The sequence below is a fragment of the Cyanistes caeruleus genome, chromosome 29, assembly GCF_971803275.1.
Source record: "Cyanistes caeruleus chromosome 29, bCyaCae1.hap1.1, whole genome shotgun sequence".
Taxonomy (NCBI): domain Eukaryota; kingdom Metazoa; phylum Chordata; class Aves; order Passeriformes; family Paridae; genus Cyanistes; species Cyanistes caeruleus.
The window spans coordinates 611,103-630,322 of record NC_141729.1 but is presented as its reverse complement, the minus strand read 5'-3'; the positions used below and the strand labels follow the sequence as shown (position 1 = coordinate 630,322).

At 47.7% G+C, this 19,220-nt stretch overlaps 2 protein-coding genes across 10 annotated transcripts in view; both read right to left on the bottom strand.

Annotated features, from left to right (window-relative positions):
* Nucleotides 1-415: 415 nt before the first annotated feature.
* Nucleotides 416-8,954, bottom strand: PLPP5 (phospholipid phosphatase 5). Of its 3 annotated transcripts, none has more exons than XM_023940784.2 (7): nucleotides 8,870-8,954; nucleotides 3,981-4,089; nucleotides 2,411-2,501; nucleotides 2,237-2,300; nucleotides 1,833-1,957; nucleotides 1,307-1,477; nucleotides 416-1,002 (listed from the first exon to the last, which is right to left on the bottom strand). In XM_023940784.2, exons 2-7 carry the CDS (start codon nucleotides 4,083-4,085, stop codon nucleotides 833-835), a joined length of 726 nt encoding a protein of 241 aa, XP_023796552.1. In that variant the 5' UTR covers nucleotides 4,086-4,089; nucleotides 8,870-8,954; the 3' UTR covers nucleotides 416-832. The 3 variants fall into 3 exon arrangements, with proteins under 3 accessions (XP_023796552.1, XP_023796551.1, XP_086721841.1); XM_023940783.2 differs by lacking the exon at nucleotides 8,870-8,954 and adding an exon at nucleotides 4,163-4,284; XM_086865715.1 differs by lacking the exons at nucleotides 1,833-1,957; nucleotides 8,870-8,954 and adding an exon at nucleotides 4,163-4,281.
* NSD3 (nuclear receptor binding SET domain protein 3) overlaps nucleotides 4,301-19,220 on the bottom strand; it is a 38,028-nt gene continuing 23,108 nt past the window's right edge. For 4 of the 7 annotated variants that reach the window (XM_086865708.1, XM_086865706.1, XM_086865707.1 and 1 more), the window contains 10 exons: nucleotides 16,999-17,148; nucleotides 14,701-14,857; nucleotides 13,962-14,164; nucleotides 13,397-13,509; nucleotides 12,703-12,972; nucleotides 11,528-11,644; nucleotides 11,288-11,429; nucleotides 10,930-11,036; nucleotides 10,406-10,610; nucleotides 4,301-9,656 (listed from right to left, as the gene is read on the bottom strand). In XM_086865708.1, the coding sequence (XP_086721834.1) occupies nucleotides 9,415-9,656; nucleotides 10,406-10,610; nucleotides 10,930-11,036; nucleotides 11,288-11,429; nucleotides 11,528-11,644; nucleotides 12,703-12,972; nucleotides 13,397-13,509; nucleotides 13,962-14,164; nucleotides 14,701-14,857; nucleotides 16,999-17,148 (1,706 nt within the window). In that variant the 3' untranslated portion in view covers nucleotides 4,301-9,414. The remainder of the gene's footprint in view (nucleotides 9,657-10,405; nucleotides 10,611-10,929; nucleotides 11,037-11,287; nucleotides 11,430-11,527; nucleotides 11,645-12,702; nucleotides 12,973-13,396; nucleotides 13,510-13,961; nucleotides 14,165-14,700; nucleotides 14,858-16,998; nucleotides 17,149-19,220) is intronic. The other 3 variants (XM_086865711.1, XM_086865712.1, XM_086865710.1) reach the window with 1 other exon arrangement.

Genomic DNA, 19,220 nt, shown 5'->3' with positions numbered 1-19,220 from the left:
ATTTCTATAATTGTGTTGAAGCTGCAGAGTTACAGAGGGTCCAAACTGCAGCTGATGGAGTTCATCAGTGGTGTTTGCATGTACACACACTGGAAACTACAGCTGTCTCTGAAGGGACCAGGGACAAACTGCTCCCAGAGCTCCTGCCAGGCAGCTGGCCCTGGATCCCAGCAGCTCTGCCCTTCCTTGCCCTTCCAAGACAGACCTTGGGCAGGGAAATGAGCACCTGTGCAGGATGCTCTCACACAGCTGCAGGGATGCTCTGACACCATTTCATTTCTTGCTGTCATCTCCTTAAAACTCTACTACAGCTGCAAGGAAAGAGCACCCACCAGAAACCCTTGCAGACACCAGAGGAAATGGCTTATAAAGCAACAACTCAAGCCTTGAAATAAAGTTTTAGTACCACAGCTCATTACAAAAACGAAACTCCTTTATTTGGGAAATTAGAAAAACTCAGGTCCTGCATTTGATTTCCCAGGAGAAGGGCTGGGACATCGTGGCTGGATTGCAGGGAGGTGTCCAGTGGTGCTTCCTGGACTGCACACAAGAACTCCCACCAGACTGGGCACACTGGGATGTCACGTCTTCCCAGTTCCTGTTCAGGACCTTCAGAGCCCTGCAGGTTGCCACCCTGAGTGCCTCCCTCGCTCCACAGTGAACCTCAAGAGGGGGTGGCCTACAAAACTCAGTGAAATGAAATACAAGGGCCAGGGCAGGAAACTCACCGGCTCGGCAGGGAACACCTGCCCAGGGCTTCATCCTCATCAGAGCCTGCCCCAAGCCTTGCCCTGCCCTGGCGTCCAGGGAGCAGGCAGGACAGAGCCCATCACTAGACGTTCATGTGGAAGCTGGGAGTTGGAGGCTTCTCCTCCTGTGCTGGCAGCATTTTGGGCTTGGCCAGAGATGGTTTGTGGCACGTGGCGTCGGTCAGGGGAGGGTAGTACTGCCTGTAGCACAGGTATGCGAGCACCAAGCCCATCACTGAGCCAACCAACACATCTGTGGGCGAAAGCAGAGCAAAGTTAATGGCCCTTCACCCTCCCAAGCCCTGGGATCAATTCCTCAGCAGCAGCTCTTCTGCTAGATCCATAACCTGGCTGTAAAACCAAGCTTGGCAGGGGTTTCAAAACCACAGAGCAAGGCATCAGTTCCCCACAGGTGGCACCAAAATTGCCACTGGAGGAGTAAAAAAACAGAAACCCCAGGCTGCTCTTGGAGGCTCTGAACACTTCTGTGGCACCACAGCCCCCATGCCTGGAGTGCCCTGCTGAGGTGCTGAGCCCCCCAGCAGATGCTCACCCACCTTCCCAGTGGTGCTTGTAGTCGCAGGTGCGGGACACGGCGATGAGGGTGGCCAGGAAGAGGGGGAGGAGGAAGGCACAGAAGCGCAGGGCCCGGCCCCCCCGCCCCGGAACGAAGCTGTGCAGCTTCCCCGCCAGGTAGAAGGCAGAGAAGGCAAGGCCAGCAAAGGCAACTGGAAGAGAACAGAACAATGTTGGTTCAGAATAGCTCCAGGCTTTGCTGCCAGACCTTCACCCTCTGCTGCTGCTGTGAGAGGTGTCTGTGTGTCCCCATGAGCTCCATCACTCCATCTGGGAGTGATGGATCCTAGAAGCAGGTGCCTGGCACACATCCCTCCTTCTGGGGTTACAGACAGCTCTGGAGCACATTTCTCACCCCATCGCTTTGCAGAGTCCCCTGACCATGCCAACGAATGCAGCCAAAGCTGTGGGGTGCAGGAGAGCAAATACAAGCTGCCCTCCCCACGGGTCCTGCTCCCCACAGCTCCCTGCCCAGGGCTGTAGCAGAAGGAGCCACGGAGAACTCACAGGACGCGTGTCCACTGGGGAAGCTCTTGCGCCCCTCTGTCACCCTGCGGCTGTCCCCCGCACACAGCAGCTCGGCGTTGGCTCGACCGTCAGGGAAGCAGCGGTAGAAGAAGTCAGGCCGTGGTCTGGGACAGGGAAGGGAAGCTCAGGGCCCTGAGGGTGGGCACTCCCAGCACCCATGGAGCAGCAGGGAGCTGCCCATGCCAATGCTGATCCTTCCCAGCTCATCTGAATGATGGCTGGGACAGCTCCCCAGTGTTTTTTCCAATTCTGAATTGGCTTTACAGCCAGAAAAATGCACGTGTGCTGAGCATGTCCAGGCTCAGCTCCTGGCCCTGATCTGGCTATTGCAGACCTGCTTCCCCCCACCCTCCCCGCGCGGCGCAGCTGGGACCAGAGCTCACCTCCCCACAATGAGCTTCAGGGCATTTGTAAAAACCCCGTTCAGGGCAAGAGCAAGGCTGGCAGCTGAGAGAGAACAAAAGGGTCACATCAGCACCATCCCCATCTGAAAGTGCAGCGCATCCAGGCATGGGCAGGGTTCAAGCTGCCTCTCTCTGGGACAAGGGGGAGCTCACCAAGGCAGGCTTCCCTCGAGTCCTCGCGGTCGGCACCCATGAACAGCCTTGCCAGGATGATGAGCAACAAGGGAGACAGAAACGTGATGAACTGCACAAAATGGAGAATTTTAGGTGTCAGTGAAGCAGGTTTAAGTTCTCAGCAGAAGACAAGAGCAGTTACTAAGAAGACTCCGAGTACATTTCCCTTCCCCAAAGCCAAGGGGCAATCTGTCCTCTGCAGTTCCATCAGAACACAATCACCCAGCCCCTGATTTGCACCAGGCCCTGACCAGCCCTGCATACCCTTTGGTTCTCAGACAGCTCTTCTGGCAGAGTGCTGCTCTGGCTGGTTTTTGGGGGTGTCCCCAGGCACAGCACCTCAGCTCTCCCCTCCCTGCGAGCCCAGCATCAGCGCTCTGTCAGCAGCACCCGTGCTCTGTCAGCAGCAGCACCAGAGCTGCTGATTCAGAGCAGCCAGTTATCATCATCCCCATCTCAGCCCTGCGGGATTTCACCCCGGGACATCCCCACCACGGCTGCCAGGCTCCCATGGAGTCTGTTCCCACTTCAGCTCTGGCACATGTCCTGCTTTACAATGCATGTTCCAAATGCTATGCCAAGGTTTTGTCCTTAATGGTCAGCGGCCACCTCTTGCAGAAAATCCCACCTGCTCTTTGCCAGCTCAAGAGCCACAGCCCCTCACCTCACACCTGTGACAGAGTGAGCCAACCCCCCTGGCACACTGCTCTCTCCTGGAAATCCAACACAGAATTAGTCAAACTCTTCTAACCAATCCCGGAGCCCTTGGGAAAACATTTGACAATAAAATGATAATAAATCTCTGCTAAGAATAGCTGCTTGCAAGGAAAACACTCCCTGATAGCGAGAGCTGTGCTATCTTCCAGGCACCCAGGAATTCAGACGTGGAATGGATTATGAACAACAGTGCAAAGTCCTCTTAGTGTATGAACTTCAAATCCCAAAGGCAACCCTGCATGGGAAAGTCTCAAAATATGACAAAATTCCCTGTTTGTTCAGCCTCGTTGGTATTAACCTCACAGAATGGGTAGAAAGGGACCACTGGGGACCAGCAAGTCCAACCCCTCTGCTCAGGCTCCTCAGGTCCATCACCCAGGATTGTGTCGAGATATTGTGAGTATCTCCAGGTCAGGAGACTCCCACAGATACTGCTCAGTCAGCCACAGGAAAGTTCTTCCTCGTGCTGAGGTGGAAATGCCCGTGGTGCAGCTGAGCAGAGCCCGGCTCCATCCTCGCAGCCCCTCCCTGCAGCTATTTATCCACATGGATGCGAGATCCTGCACTTTCTGCAGCGTGCACTAGGAGCTGCAGCTACTGCAGCACTTCAGCCAGCAGCCTTGCTTTAAAAGGAGAGCTTGTAATTTGAGAATAAACCAAAGCAAAGGCAGGAAACACGGGCACAGGCTGCCCCAGCTCCGGAACTCTTCACAGCCAGACGGTGCGGGGGGCTCGGGCTGCTGGAGGGGGGCATCCCCCGTGGTGGGAGGGACAAAACCATCTCTTGAGCTCCCTTCCGGCCCAAACCACGGCACGAACCCACTGAACTTACAAACATGAGGACGGTGGGAACACGGTCCGCTTCGACGTAGGGGTTTTTGTAGAGCCACATCTCCTCGGGCTGCAGCACGCGTCGGAAGGGCGGCAGGAACTCCATGAGCCTGGAAGGAGAGCAGGCGGTGAGCGGGGCAGGGCAGGGCACGGCACGGCACGGCACGGGGGTCCCGCACACACCCGAAGGTGCCGAGGAGCAGCACCCGCAGAGCCGCCTCGGCCGCCAGCTCCGCTCGCCGCATGGCCACCGCCCGCAGAGACACCCGAGCACCGCTGTCCCCCCGCCCCGCCCCACACGGAACTGACTCATCTCAGCAGTGCAACATTCACAACCATTTATTGAAGTCAACCTCAAGCAAAAATTTCAGATCAGTGGAATGTCATTAAAAACCTTTCCAAAGGAATCCTCACGGAAAAGCAAAAGGGAAAAAAAAAAAAAAAAGTAAAACAAAAACAAAAGAACAAAAAAAAAAACCCAACAAAACTCAAAACCCAAAAAAACGACATCTGAATTCCAGAGTATTTGTAAAATAAAATTAAAAAAAGGCAACATCTCAGTAAATAGAATGTACAAAAATTACATGTTCTACCATCACACACAGTCAGTAAGAAGCTAAAATATTACAGGCAAGTCTCGATACGCTCTACCTAGAGGACAGGAGCTATCTATGTACAGGGAACCAGCTTTACAGGCTTCACACTATGCAAGAGGACAGAGGCCAACACAAACCCCCCAAAATATCGGATATCTCAAAGTCTATGCGGCAACATCAAGTCATGATCCAGTAATGCCCCGTGGAATCAGACACTCCTCGGCAGTGTCAGGGCTGCATCTGCGTCCAAAAACTCCTCGGTATCGACTTCGGTGAATATCGATGCTTTGCTATTAAAGACTCGAGTGATTTCCTTAAAATAACATTTCACAGAATCTACAAAGTTTGTTACAGATAAACAAAGTCTACAGAAATAACGACTCTACAAAGGTCCATCTTACAGAGCACGTGGGGATGGAGACTGATCCGTGGGGATCCGTGTTGTGCAACATCACTCGCGTGGAGACGAACGGCTCGGGGTCCTCGCAGCACCCCGAACACAAACCCCAGAGCCCCACCCGAACGGGACAGGATCAGCCCGGGGGCTGGGACTGGGACAGTGACACCAGAAATGAGACACAGATCCACCTGGGACAGGGAGCGGAGGGGCTCGTCCAGCCTGGTGATGACCCAAAAGCAAGAGAGAACTGCAAGGTGGGGGGCTCCAGGGACCCCCCACAGCCGCCTGCCCCTGCAGCTGCCACAGGGAGGGAACAGCCCTGGGGCACAGGGAGTGGTGAATGGCTTTGGCAAATTCTTACACGTTTTCCCTTTTTTATTCACATTAATCACAAATCCCCTGCGCAAAGCACAGTTCCAGCTCCCTACCTCCTGCTCTGGAGCGGCAAGACCCCTCCCAGGGGAACACAGACCTAAGCTGCTCACACAGTACCACAGGGAACAGCTTTGCTTTTCTTCCTGTTTTGCCTTGTTTTTTCCTCCTTTTTCCCTCAGAACAACACTGGGAACACATCCAACGTGTAGGAGTGTATCGTAAGTGCAAATGTTTTTGCTACACAAAGAGAAATGGTGGGGAAAGCTGATGGGAGCGGGAAGCAGAGGGACAGCATCGCTCCAAGGTTGCCGTCTCCCACGCGACACCTGGTGAACACGCACCTCCGAGACAGCTGCTTCCAAACCCTCCTGTTTGCCACGGATCCACTGTACAGCGGGAGCAGGAAAGAACTTGGGGGAAGTCAAGGACATTTTCAATGCAGTATACAAAAAATCATGTATAAATAAAAAAGCTGTAAAAGGAACCGCAGAGCTTCAAGTACATTAAACCCTGAATTCAATGAGGCAGAGGTTTCCATGTTAAAGTGACTTCTCCGTACCAGCGTCGGACACCCCCATCCCACCCTCCCCCCCCACTTAATTCTGTAAAGTTTCAATATATACAGATTTTATGCTCATTGATAATTATGTCTAGTAATTGTGTCTTTCCCATTCTATCCTGAAATTAAGATAAAAGAAGGGTTTTTTTTTTAGAAGAAAGGCCAAAAATCCACATTCCAGCCCTATTACTCCATTTGAACTGATTCTCCAAGACCATGTGGTGACCAGAGAAGGTGATTTGCCCACAAAATTTCCTTCCTGAGCTGCAAACGCCTTCAACACTCTATGGACAGGACAAGTCTATACAATAATCTGACAGCTACAACAGCTTGCACTATGTGTTCAGGAATGGTGGAACCAGCCTCTGCACCACTGCAACCACAGAATCGTGGAATTCTTGATCCTAGAGGGCTGCAGGATGCCTGCACTGTGTCCAGCTGAAGCTGCAGAGGACAAGCTCCAGTAAACCACAAATGTTCCCTGGGCAGAGCAGCTCAGGCACTGCCCAGGTGCCAGAGCTGGAGGCAGGAGGTCACCAGAAGTGTGGGGCCACCCCAAAAACTTAACACAAAAGGGGGAAACATACTGGTCTGTTCCCATGAAGGGACAGCACACCGCAGTTCTCCACCAAAATCACCAGTTCTGTGGATTTCCTCTAGGTCTCAGCATGAAATGACCCAACTATCCAAGATTCCTTGTTTTGGAGCCCACACAAATGAATTCAGCAGCTGCCTCCCACTCTGCTGAAGCCAATCCATCACAACAGCGGTGCAATCTTTCCCTTACAAAGGAACTGCACTAAGCAACTACATTCTGGTTACTCAGTTCCCAAAGACATGGTTAAAATGTGCATTTTAACATCTGAGTCTGGCCCTCAGCACAGCCCCTGCAGTCACCAAGATCCTCTGAACTGGCCTTTTCTCATCTAACATTAAAGCTTTTGGAAAGACTCACCTTCTCTTCAGTTCAGAGGTTTGCTCACAAACTGAACAACCTCTCCTGTTTTTCCTTCTGAGTCCAAGCCCAGCTATTGGCTGCTATGAATCCTTTCTTGGTGGAAAAAAAGAAGCATCTCTAAGAAGTCTGAACACAAAGTGTACAAGGACAGCAGGTGGCACAGGAGCAGCAGCCTCCATCACAGCATTTGACAAGTTTTAAACCTTCTGTGCCCTCCCTGTGCCCCGGCACAGCTCTGTAGCATGACCAGGGTGGCCACTGGCAGTCTGTGGCTCCTGTCTGATGCTCCCAAGGTGTTCTGGTGCTGCCACAGCACGTCCCCCTGCTCAGGAGGTCACCACAGACACAGAATGAAGGGAGCAGGTCAGTGCACTCACACAGCAGCACGATATCAGCAACATACCTGATATATATATATATATATATACACACAAACACACACATATATATATATAAAATATATCAGCTGATATCTGCAGTATCAGAATGCTCTGACTTCAGAGAAAATCACTGAGCATTATCAAGCCTAATATAAAGTGAACACCTCAGGTCCTACAGAGTGGTAGCAAGAGCTGTGTTTGGAATTTGAGAAGGTTAAACATCCTCAATAAGAGCTTAAAAAAAGACATTTCTCACACAAAACATTAAGAAAAATAAAATCCTTTTTGTAATTTTTTTTTTTCTTTAAAAATACCAAAATCCAGCACTGCTTTCCAGCAGGGTTAGTGTTGGACCCTACTGGAGCGTGGCCCACAGCAGGAAGTGCTTTAGGGATCCCAAGAGCTGCTGCCCCAGGAGTGCCCCGGACACCTGTGGGTTCTGTCACCCCAAGAGAGGTGTGGGCAGGAGCTCTGGGCAGAGCCCACAGCACAGCAGCTGCTCAGGGACTGTAGTGTATCACTCTACCATTGCACACACAAAAAGCTCCACCTTTACATCAATTTGAGGATGAGGACACCAGGCAGAGGCAAGACATTTTTGAATTCCACAGAGACTTTTTCAGCCTATTTTCTAGATCTGAGAAGTTTCTGTGTTCCCACAGGTTTCTGTAAGCAGTTTTCTAGAGACAAGGTTCTTAATTCCAAGGCTCAGTTCAGCCAGATGCCACCAACACTCAATTATTTTCAGTACCCAGGAGCAAAGGCTGGCAGGGAGTAGCTACTAGCAGTACACAAGTCAGAAGTACTCGCTATACCAGGGCAGGAGGGGAGACACAGTGCTTGGTAAGATCATGGGCTGGGGGGAAGAGTCACCAAAACTAGCTCCAGCCTGAGGACACCAGTGCCCTGTGGCTCCTTGCACAAAAGAAATGGAGGAATATAGATTTCCTAAAAAAATTCTGGAGCGAGAGCCAACATAAGCCACTTTGAAAGCCTCACTGAAGGAGTCTGTCTCTCTGATTAACAGAGGAAATCCAAGACAGAACCACTCCTGAGGTATCAGCTGGCTGCTGGGATATGGCCCCTTACCCAGACACAAAATACCCTGTTCACTGAGGAAGTGCCAAGATGTTCCTCAGCTCCATTAACAATGAAGATTAAAGTTAGAAGCTCTCTCTCAGCAAGAAAATCTTAACATTCCATCGAAACCAACGTGGACATGGGTCAGGTCCCTCTCGTGCCCACGTCCCCCTGAAGCCAAGGGCAGCCTGAGAAGGCAGGACTGAAGAATCACACCCAGTAACTGCCACCAAAGCAGCGCAGATGTGGCAGATGATGAACCCACTGGCAGGACTGACTTCAGCTGTGACTGAGGCTGGGAGCCTCTCCTGCTTGAGATGGGCTTTCAGAATAGGTGGGATAAAGGAATGACCACTGTGCAAGTAAACTCTGAATTTCTGCATGTGTCTGCAAAAACCCAAGGCAGCTCTGGAGCGAGGAGCCACCGTTTTTCCCCACTGCCAGACCTTGTGTTATATGCACTTCCCAGAAGTCACACACCTGATTTCTCACAGGAAAAGCTTCACAATAATATTGATAAGTAAACATGAGAGACAACCTACCTTCTCCAATGCCTTTAACAGTAAGTACTGGAACAGAGGCATTTCAGAGCCACCTGGTCTGACACCCACACCTGTCTGTTTGGCATCTCAGTGTTACAGAGGGGAGAGGCTTTGCTCTTTCCATAAACTAGACACAAAAGTTACGTTGGCTTCGCTGTTTTGTTTTTAAAGACACGATGACTGATCAAAGCCAGATCTTCAAAACCCTTTCAAAATTAAATAAATAAATATGTGGCTATGTTTTGCTTTCTACACCCAAAGAACATTATTTTAAACAGAATATTCTTTTCACTGTCAAAAGGTTTACGGTTTTCTTCAAAGGCCAAGACGCTCCTTGTTTCCAACAGTAAGAGCTGCTGTAGCACATTCAAGGGTAAAAGAAAGACCAAACAAAAACCAAACACTACTGCCTGGTCCTTCTCCCTCAGGTCAATGGTCCCATTCCAGCTCACACGTGCTGGCTCCAAGGACAAGTGTGGCATTGCAATCTGAGTTCATCGCCTGTTGCCCCTCTTCTCCCCTCCCGTGTTTGTTTTTAACCAAATTCACTCCTTTGCCTCTTCCACAGCATTCTGTGCTTCCAATTTGCACTTGATCTTGCTCCAGTACTCGGGTGCCACAGGAGATTTGGGGTCGTGTGCGGAACAGCAGAGGCGGCTGTCCAGCGCCGACGGCACCAGCGCTCCCTTCTCGTGATCCTTACAGAAGGAATGGGGGCAGAACTCACAGAAGGACACGGCAGGATTGCTACAGATGTCACACTGGTGCCACGGACATTCCCACTTTCCTGAGGATGGGAGGAGAAAGAGGAGGAAGCTGGAATTAGTGCACTTCACAGACAGCACCGGCCTTTAACCCTCACTCTGTGTTGGATTGCTCAGATGAATGCAAACAAAGTTCAGAAAAATCAGCTGCTGCTTCTGCTTCTCATATACAAGAACCTGACTGAACACAGATCTATTTTGGATTTTCCAGGCCTCTCTTGGCCCAGAACATTACTGCATGCACAACCAAACCTTAAAACAGTCAGATCTATCTCCCTGGGTGTCAAGGCACTGAATGTCCTTGCAAGACAGAGTTTGTTTTGTACATTTTCCTGATTTGTGAGCATCTCACGTTGTCCTGGACACTGTGCTCCTCAGAGGGTACCTCCAAAGGAAGCTTTAGGTCAGCCCTACACATTCTGCTGACTTTGTCTTTGTTTGAACTGTCATTTGCTTGTGCTAGGACACCAAGATGATGCTCACGTGTCAATCAAAATAAGAGGAAGTTTGACTCAAGGAGAGGAACAGGAACAACATAAACAATATGACAAAACCTTTGTCCACTGGTTCCATTCAGGAACAGTCCCTGGATGTACTGCTAAAAGTGCATGGTATTGCAAAAGCTAATTTGGTGCATTTAGTGCAAATGAATACTGCATTTAATGCAAGTGAACACTGTGTTTTATATACGTGAACGCTGCATTTCACCTCCAACACTGTCTTGTAGCAGGAAGGAAAAGCTGAGCAGGAGGAGCCATGTGACTGCTCTTACCAAAAGGTGGTTGAGTCAGGTTAAGGCATAGGAGGTGGTATGCTTTGGGACAGTCCTTCTTATCACACATGACCAGTTCTCCCCCATCTCCACACTGGAAACAGTTATCTTCATGCATCTGCTTCTGTTCTGTTTTTATTTTCCGTTTCTTTTGCTTTAATTTTGCATTTTTCACCTTTTCTTCATTTGCCGTTGCAAATGCTGTCTAAGAAGGAGAAAATCACAACACAGAGTAACTTATAAACCCCTGCCATTCAAGTCAATTTTGGGTTATAATTTGCATGAACTCTCCTTAAATGAGATTCATTTAAAATAGCTTTTAAGCTCTAAGAGCCAGAAGTGCTCATTCAGATGTGTCTGAATTAACTTCCCACCAGACACAACAGCATGGCAGGCCACACTATAAAATCTTTGGAGACTTTGAAGGGTAAAAAGTGTTAGATAGGTTAAAGAGTGAAATAAATCTAAACCCTATTTGCCCTATTTTGCATTAGGGAGGAGAAGCTCCAGTTTCATCCATGTACCTTGGGACGCACTCCCAGGAAGCCGCTGCAGTTTTCTGCTCCACAGTGACACTCGGTCCTGCCATTGCCCAGGCAATCCAGGTTGTAATTGAATGTTAACTCCATTCCTAAAATTGAAAGAAAAACAATTCACCCAGAGGGACACTGAAGGACAGGCCTGTGACAATGACATTTCATTAGCATTTGTTACCATGAGACCCCTGTGAAAACTGGAACCTTATGTATCATCTCCACTCCCATTAATGACAAAGTTCCTAAACATTTCACTGGTATGAACAACTTCAAAGCAAGAACTCTAATTCTAAGTGAGGAACTGCAAGACAAAAGCAAACATGCCAAAACAGTGCCATCTTCTTACCTGCAGGAATGTCACAAAGAGCAAACAGTCCAACTCTAATGTCACCATTCACTGTCCACTTCTGTGTTTCACAGTTTGGGTTACAACTGTGGTTCATAAAACGAGAGTAGTTCCCCTTTGGGCCAGCATCTATTATTCGGTCCTTCAAGGAAAAAGACAAAGATGTGTTTATTATTTACAAAGCAAAGAGGTTTCCTGCTGCTGAGTGACATTTGCTATTGAACAAGACACGATATTCACCTTGGTTACAGTTAGCATATAAAAATTGGTGACACTGTTCTCGTGAGCTCGTTTGATCCGCAGCCGGCACTCCTCCTCATCAATCAGCTCCCCAACATACTCATTCACAAATTCACCCTGCAGAAGAAACGAGAGCAAAAGTAAGAAATCTCTATGCATCCTAATCCTAATGATAAAGGGAAGCGGCACAGAAAAAAGCATTTCCTATAAAAAAGACTCCAATCATCACAAAAAGTGTTACACTTTACTGGTCTAGTAGGCACAGTGTGAATACAAGCACTGTCACTCTATTGGGAATGGAGAGAAGCAGGACACGGACTCCCTTGTGAGCTGAACAGGAGAGTGAGGTTTATTACCTCAGTTCTTCTTTTAGAGACCGGTACATGGAAGTACAGAAAGGTAAAACTCTCATTGGTCAGTGAACTGACACATCACCATCACTGGCAGTGGGGTACACCACCCCTCCACCTTCTCTTGCAAGACAACAAAAAACTGACAAATAGCACCTGCAAGGCTGTCTTCTGTCTCTGAGGATTGTTTTAATTCTCATCATTTCTCAGGCCACCTTCTCAGGCGAGACTGAGACAGTTATGTGGCCTGCTTTCTACAGACACTGTGCTCCCTGCTTTTGCTGATATTTAACATCCACACATGCACCAGGTAATTGCTGCCCAAGCAACACACCCATGCAGAATAAAAGGCAGCCCTGTTCCTGCATTCAGTACACAAGACAGTTGTCTTCAACCTTCTTTCACAGAAAACAAAGTGACAATATGCATGGACTCCTCAGGAAACAGGAGCTGTTACAGTAAGTATTTTTGCTACATTCTTCACTTTTATTAGGACTTCAGTAGTCAAACTCAGAACGTTTGCAGTAACACAGTTTTCATGAAAGGCAGATTAAAAAAGTTCTGAATTTAATAAAATTAATGGCTAAACCCATTAAACTTAAATAGTTTAAAAGCAGCCCTCCAGGCCAATAGTGTTTTCTAAGGAAAATCAGAAAAGCTGGGACATATCTGACACCTCAATACAAGGTGACCAATGCATTGCACACTGCTCTGGCAGCTGCTGAGGTGTTAAAACACAGCTCATTCTCTGCAGGTGCAGAGTGCAATGCTTTCACCCAGACCCACCCTAATGGCTGCCAACAGCGCTGTCCTGGGTCACTCTACCTTTTTAATGCTCCTTTTTGTGCGGAGGCCCCAGCCGCGGCGCTCGGTTTTGATGATCTCGGCGTCGGGGTAGAGCCTCTTGGTGAAGCACTGGTTCTGGCAGCGCTCCCCAGCCGGGCACACCTGCGGGTGGCACTCGTACTGCAGCATCCTGTTGAGGCACTCCGACTCCAGCCCGCACGGGTTCTCGTCCGACGGCTTGCAGTTACAGCGTGGAATCTCCGACAGGTCGGCCACCTGGATCTGAACCTTCCCAATCACCTTGTTGGACTGGGGAACAAAGGGGGAAGCAAAGGATGAAGACAACACACTGGGAACGCAGTCAACAACTGCCATGAAAAGGCAAAAAACCCAATTATTTTATCCTGTGTTTTATGGCACTGCAAAACACAACACGAGATTAGTGAAAAGAACCGCAAAATGATTTATGTGAATTTCTTTAGGCTCCCACTATTGAACACCTTGAACTGAGAATCACAGAACAATGTGGGGTGGAAGGGACCCTAAAGACTGTCCAGTCCCAAGCCCTGCCTGGACAGAGACACCTTCCATTAAATCAGATTGCTCTGATCCCCAGCCAGCCCATCCTTGAACATTGCCAGGGAGTGGGCAGCCACACCTTCTCTAGGCATCCTTACTCATGCACAGGGCAACTTCCTCACACACTGAATAAAAATAAAAGAGGCCAACTCACTTTAATGTGTTTATAGGGTGGAGGTTTCCTTGAATTCCTTTCAATTTCCAATGCCTCTTTGCTTTCTCTTTGTGCTTTCAGTTCCTGGAAACGCTTTGCTGCTTCTTCAAGTGCTGTGCAAGGAATTCAGAATAGAAAGCAATCAGCCCCAGCTGCTGCTAATCAAATATGTACTTGTACATCTAGCTATTTAATTTTATTTTTTTTTAAGACTAGGAACAGAACTCTATTAACAAAAAGACAAGCTAAAAATTAGTTATTGCAATTTATCATCAGGTACTTTCAGCAGGTACCAAAATACTGAACAATGATCCCATGCAGCAGAACCCAAGAACATCTTAACATTTCCCCGTTTGTGGAAGCACTGAACTGGCCCACAACAACACACAATGAGTAGGCACTTAAACACATTTTTATCTGCAGTCAAGGGATCAACACAATGCTTGGATTTCACGTGAACACAGAACACTAGTCACATAATATTCCCATGCAGGTTAAGTGGTGATGGAGACACAAACACGTGGAATTTTTGTCATAAACCACTATAAACTTTGTTTGATTTTACCTTTCTTGAAGGTCTTGTTAATACTAGTTTGCCCCTCAGCAAAGCTTTTATCTCCTTCAACATAAGGGAAAACTCTGCCCTGGTGTACCCAATAGTAGTCATGTGAACCAAAGAAAAATACTGGGAAGTCCCCGATATCATGTTTGAGGCCCTGTATGTTGAGAGGCACAGACCTGGGATTGCAGATCTCTGCTGGCCACCACCTGCAGAGTAGGAGAGAAAAGAAGAATGTAAGTTCCCTGAACCAAAGCTTCCCAGTTTCCCTAATGGGATTGAGAAATAAAAGCCAGTTTTCCATTCTTAAGGAAATTAATTCCTCCCTCATGCAGCCAAGGTTGCCACTGGCAATGCCTGGGAAGCTCCATGCAGAACACAAGCAACATTCTTACTCCAAATTCTGGAAAAGCCTTCTAAGAACATCCATGGCCTGAGAGTGGGTTTCCAGGATCACCTGTAAACACCTGTACTGCTGCAGCTGACTGAAGCAAACACCAGCAAGGACAGCTGGGCTCTACCAGCCCCTGCTTTTCCTGAACAAGCTCTGCAGAGCAAAGGTGTGTGTGTGCAATCCAGAGTCCAGCACTGCCTGGGAGAAGCAGCAGCATTGCATTTCAAGGGTGACATCTGTGTCAGACCCCAGTGTTTCTAACTCTTGTTCATGATGATTGAACTGCTTTATCTTCCTGCAATTCCAAAGCACATTAAAACATCTATCAGAACCCCCAAAAGGTGAACTTGCCTGTAATTCCCAAGCTTGACCCAAACGATCTGCTTGTACCGCAGCTTCTTGCCAGCTTTACAGTCATTGCAATTCCAGCATCCCTCAGGCATTTCTATGCTGAGACACTCGGGGTGGAAGGAAGCTGGGCAGGACTCACAGCACAACAGTTTGCCACCTTGAAACAAAGAAGCCCTGCTTGGTTTGTAGAAGTCAGGATTTGCTCCCCCCGTGCACAGCAATTGACATTCATTTTACATCATCCACTCCAGATTCTGCCCCACAGAAAAACGGCAGAAGAAAGGGATCAAGTCAAGCTTAACAATGTTGGTTAAAAAGGACTGTGCAGTGCTTAGTCTAAGCAGGGACTCTTAACTGCATCAGACACAAAGGCAGCTGAGGACTCAGACACAAGGTGAGTTGGCAGGAGCAGCGCTGTTCCCAAGGGAAGCACTGCAGCTGGGAACAGTGCAACCAGCTTTTAGTGCTTCGGTGATGGCCAAAGCAACCACAAAACTCCACAGGTTTAAAGAATCCTTTTCAATCAACATTGCTCTGACTGAATCCCCAGCGATCATTAGCGAGCACCAACCCCGCAGCCTATAGGTTGATCAATACTTTTCTGCTGCAAGGACAGGAAAAAAATTGTAATAAGAGTATTTATTCCACAAAAAGTTTACCAGGATGAGCCCAGTACTTAAAGCAGAATGAGACACACGTGAGTTGTCCCCATCCCGAAATTCCTGGTGCACAGAAGGAACCTCAGCGCCGGGGTTCACATGAATTTCTCAAGTTTACATTAATTTGGGCAAAAGTTATTTTGGTTGGTTCACATTTTCAACGATGTGTTACATGTGGAGAGCCACAGCACATCTCTAAGCCACCCTCAGCAAAGCAGCTTGTGTAAGATGACTTGATATATTACACATACTGCAGTATTTTATACATGTAGGTATATAATACATACATATATATATATATATTTATTTAAAAATTAACAAGATTTTTTTGTCCCAGATAGAAAATCTGGGAGAGACTTGAGAGTATTCAAACCAATTTTCAATCACAGTATCAAAAGAAGTGCAGTCACTTTCAAACCTTTATCAGAAAATTTTGTCCACCTATAGACTTCCCAAAATATCACTGTATTAATTGATCACTGCATGTTACAATGAGCATTCCTTAAACAATTCAGTTGCAGAACAACACTGTATTTCCTCTGCTAAAACCAGTAAAATCCAGCCATATGTGTCCTCCAGAGCTCCCAAACCCATAATGAAATTTTAAAGTATTTTTTGCAAATGTAATTTCAGAGGAAATACAGACAAATTACTGAAACATTATCCAAGATGAGAAAAAGCCAAGAGATGCAAAAATCAAACAAAATCAAACACAAAACTGTCAATGCTAAGCAAGAAAAACCCAACATTGCTCTTGGGATGCATTAGGCAGATATGGCTCAAGCTAAGCACAGGGCTCAAAATAATTCTTGTTTTCAGGAATTACAGGACTACTGCAAGCCATTGATGTCACAACGCTCAAAGCGACCTGACTCGGGCTGGGTAATGGGGAACTGGCTCTGAACGCTCCCAGGGAAGCAAATTTCTGTGAGGAATGAGATCTCACATCTGAGCACTGCACACGGACAGCAGAACTGCCTCGGGAGGGATGTGGAGAGCCCCAGCCCCGCTCAGCAGCAGCAGGAGGTGCTCCCTGGCCAGAGCTGCGGGGTCAGAGCCTGGCTGGGGCAAGGACCCGTCCCCATGGGAGGGGACAGGGATGGGGCACTGCTGCTTCGGTGGCAGAGCTGGGACACGAGGCCCAGGGGACACACACAGCCCAAACCTCACTGCTCCCTGCTCTGGAACCCTCCAGAAGGACACGGCACCCACCCCTCTCTTCTCTCAGGACCTGCACAAGATCTGAAGCAGCACATCCCCCTCCGCTTTCAGCCAGTTTAAGAAGTGGTTTTACATCATCCAGGTAAATACGGAACTGCAGCAATATCCAGATCCATTTCTTCACATTGCTGTGCAAACAGCTCCCTGAACCTGGAACAGCCCAGGCCAGATAGAGAGTGACCAAATCTCTTCCAAGGAGAATTTAGTGACAGCAATTATTTTAAGCCCTTTTATAATTTAAAAAAAAAAAAAATAAAAAAAAATTGCCAACAACATGAACACAGGCTCACAATAACCATGAGTGAAGGTCACTGAAAGCAGTCAGTGTGGGGACAAGCAGACATTTCTCCGTTGATTTAGAGAGAAAAAAATAGAAAAAGCGAAAGTAAATTAAAGAGAAAGAAACTATTTTGGTTACCTTTCTCACATTTCTTTTTGGAAGCTGACGAAGGAGGAGGAATCATAGGTAATTTCATCAACTCAGCACGATTTGACTCATTCAGTAGATAGTGGGACTTATAGGCATAGGAACTGAACAGGGGGTCTGAATGGTCCTGCACTACCAGCCCTATACGAAACAAACAGAAAGAGATGAGCTGCAATGAAACTACCCATGATTCCATGAAGGAAAAATCAAATAAACCCAATGAACACCTCTAATGCGTTATGTGGGAATGAAAAAAGGGTAAAATGAAGAAAAAGGAAAGTCTGACAAAGTTTCTGCGCTATCCAAGAGGTTGTGCTGGAGAGACTCCAACTTAACTGGAAAATCTTGCAATGAAATCAGCTGCTTCTAAGTGGAATTTCAATCGGTTTTTTACCTTTCATTTGTGCATTTATAGACAAGCACAAGAAAAGCAACAAAGCTTGTTTTCAACAAAGGAGAGGATCCCCTCTCCTTCCCACAGAGCAGAAGGAAGCTCCTCTGCAGGCCTGGGGTGAAGGTCACTGCAGCAGGGTCGTGCTCTTAGCTGGGGCTAGACAGAACAGACATTGGGAATGAGAACTTGCCGTCCCACTCCCTACAAACCTATCCCTGAGATCTTGTCTACAGAAGTGCTTTGCCTCTGTAATTGTGCTGGAAAGCAAGGAGGAGCTCAGTGTCCTGCAAGGCACCAAGGGGGAAGCACAGATGGAGGCTCTGCCCTAGGCTGTGGTGGTGAAGCCTTCCCACCCAGCCCTCCCAGGGCTGCTCCAGAACAGTCCAGCACTCAGTTATCTACAGAACTCCATTCCAGGCCTTTGCAATTCCCTCTCCTGCAGCAAGAAGAGCTTTTCCTCATTAATTCAAAGAGCCAGGCAGCCCAGCTGAGAGCCCAGAGCTGCGGAGCAGAAGCACCTGGCCAGTAACTCACGGGAAGAGCAGAGCAACTGAGCCCCAAAGAAACAGGAAAGATGAGCTACCAAGAGAGGCCCCAGTTCTTCCCCTGAGGGACAGACACACAGCTGAGGGCTGGACAGAAGCTCTTGGATGGTGCCTGAAACACTGCTGTAAGAAGACTGGGGTCAGCCCATCTGGATACACATCACTGGGAGCATTCCTAAAACAAGGGAACACATGCAGCAAGGTGAACTGTAATGTGCTGACTGGAGGGTATTGCAGGGTGCTGAATAAGAAGTCTTTAAATATCTCCTATTTCAAGTACCTCACTGTAAGCAAGTTTGTATATTTTATAGATTGTCTCTCATCTACATTTCTCACTTCAGGAACTGTATCTAAATACAAAGTCACTGCTTCTGATAGTGACTAACACTAATTAAATCACCATTCTCACAGAGATGTCCAAGGATTTCTAAAGTGTTCAGCTCCCCATTTCTCTCTGAGCAGGTGGCTTAGTGCTCCTGCCCCAGGTACTGTCCTTGGCACTCTGGCTCCTGATTCCAGCCAGGCCTGGTGGACACCAGCCCCATAAGAATGCTCTAGATGAACAAGCAGAGAGCTGCTCTAAGACACAGACAATTCAGGCAGTGGCAATGGTTTGCAACTGTTCAAGTTCTCCTAATTAAGATCCTGGGAATACACAGGACAGGGAATTCCATCTGCCAGGGCTCAGGACGTTATTTAGATTGCCAGGAGAAAATACAGACTTGTGCAGTTGACTCTGATGGAGTCAGATTCAGGTATAAAGAGAATCACTAAACAAATGTAAAGTGGAAAAAAAAATAAAAAAAAGCATGAAAAATTCCTTCTGCATTTCTTGTCATGCTGAGATGTGTAATTACTACTCTGCTCTTGCAAAGTCAAGCCAAACTAAACTTCCACCTGAATGAACACAAATGACAAACAAGTAACTTCAGGATCCAGCTCCCTTTCATTTCCCTACTAGTGACTCTCAAAACTGCTGCAGAGTACATGTTCAATATAAACTGCTGGCATTCTGTAGATGGTACACATTAATATCATTCCAATGCCTAAGAATAAAGGTACTTTTGAATCTTGGGACCAAAGCAACTGCTGCACTGACAGTTTTTAAGCCGCTCTCTGGCAGAACCCTGGTGACTGAAGAACCATAAAAGTAACAAGTGGGGAAAAAAGTTAAAAAGAAAAAGAAAAAAAAGAACTCTGATACATGGAAAAGCCCAGCATGAAACCTGCTCATACAGTACTGCTAAAGGTTTTCTTTCACAGTTCTCAAATGT

Excerpts from the sequence above, each read along its gene's own strand:
- PLPP5 (XM_023940783.2), bottom strand. The coding sequence starts at position 4,224 with ATGCGGCGAGCGGAGCTGGCGGCCGAGGCGGCTCTGCGGGTGCTGCTC. Across the intron at positions 2,301-2,410 it reads CTCGAGGGAAGCCTGCCTTG|CTGCCAGCCTTGCTCTTGCC; the intron begins GTGAGCTCCCCC and ends GTTCTCTCTCAG. Across the intron at positions 1,003-1,306 it reads CTACAAGCACCACTGGGAAG|ATGTGTTGGTTGGCTCAGTG; the intron begins GTGGGTGAGCAT and ends TTTCGCCCACAG.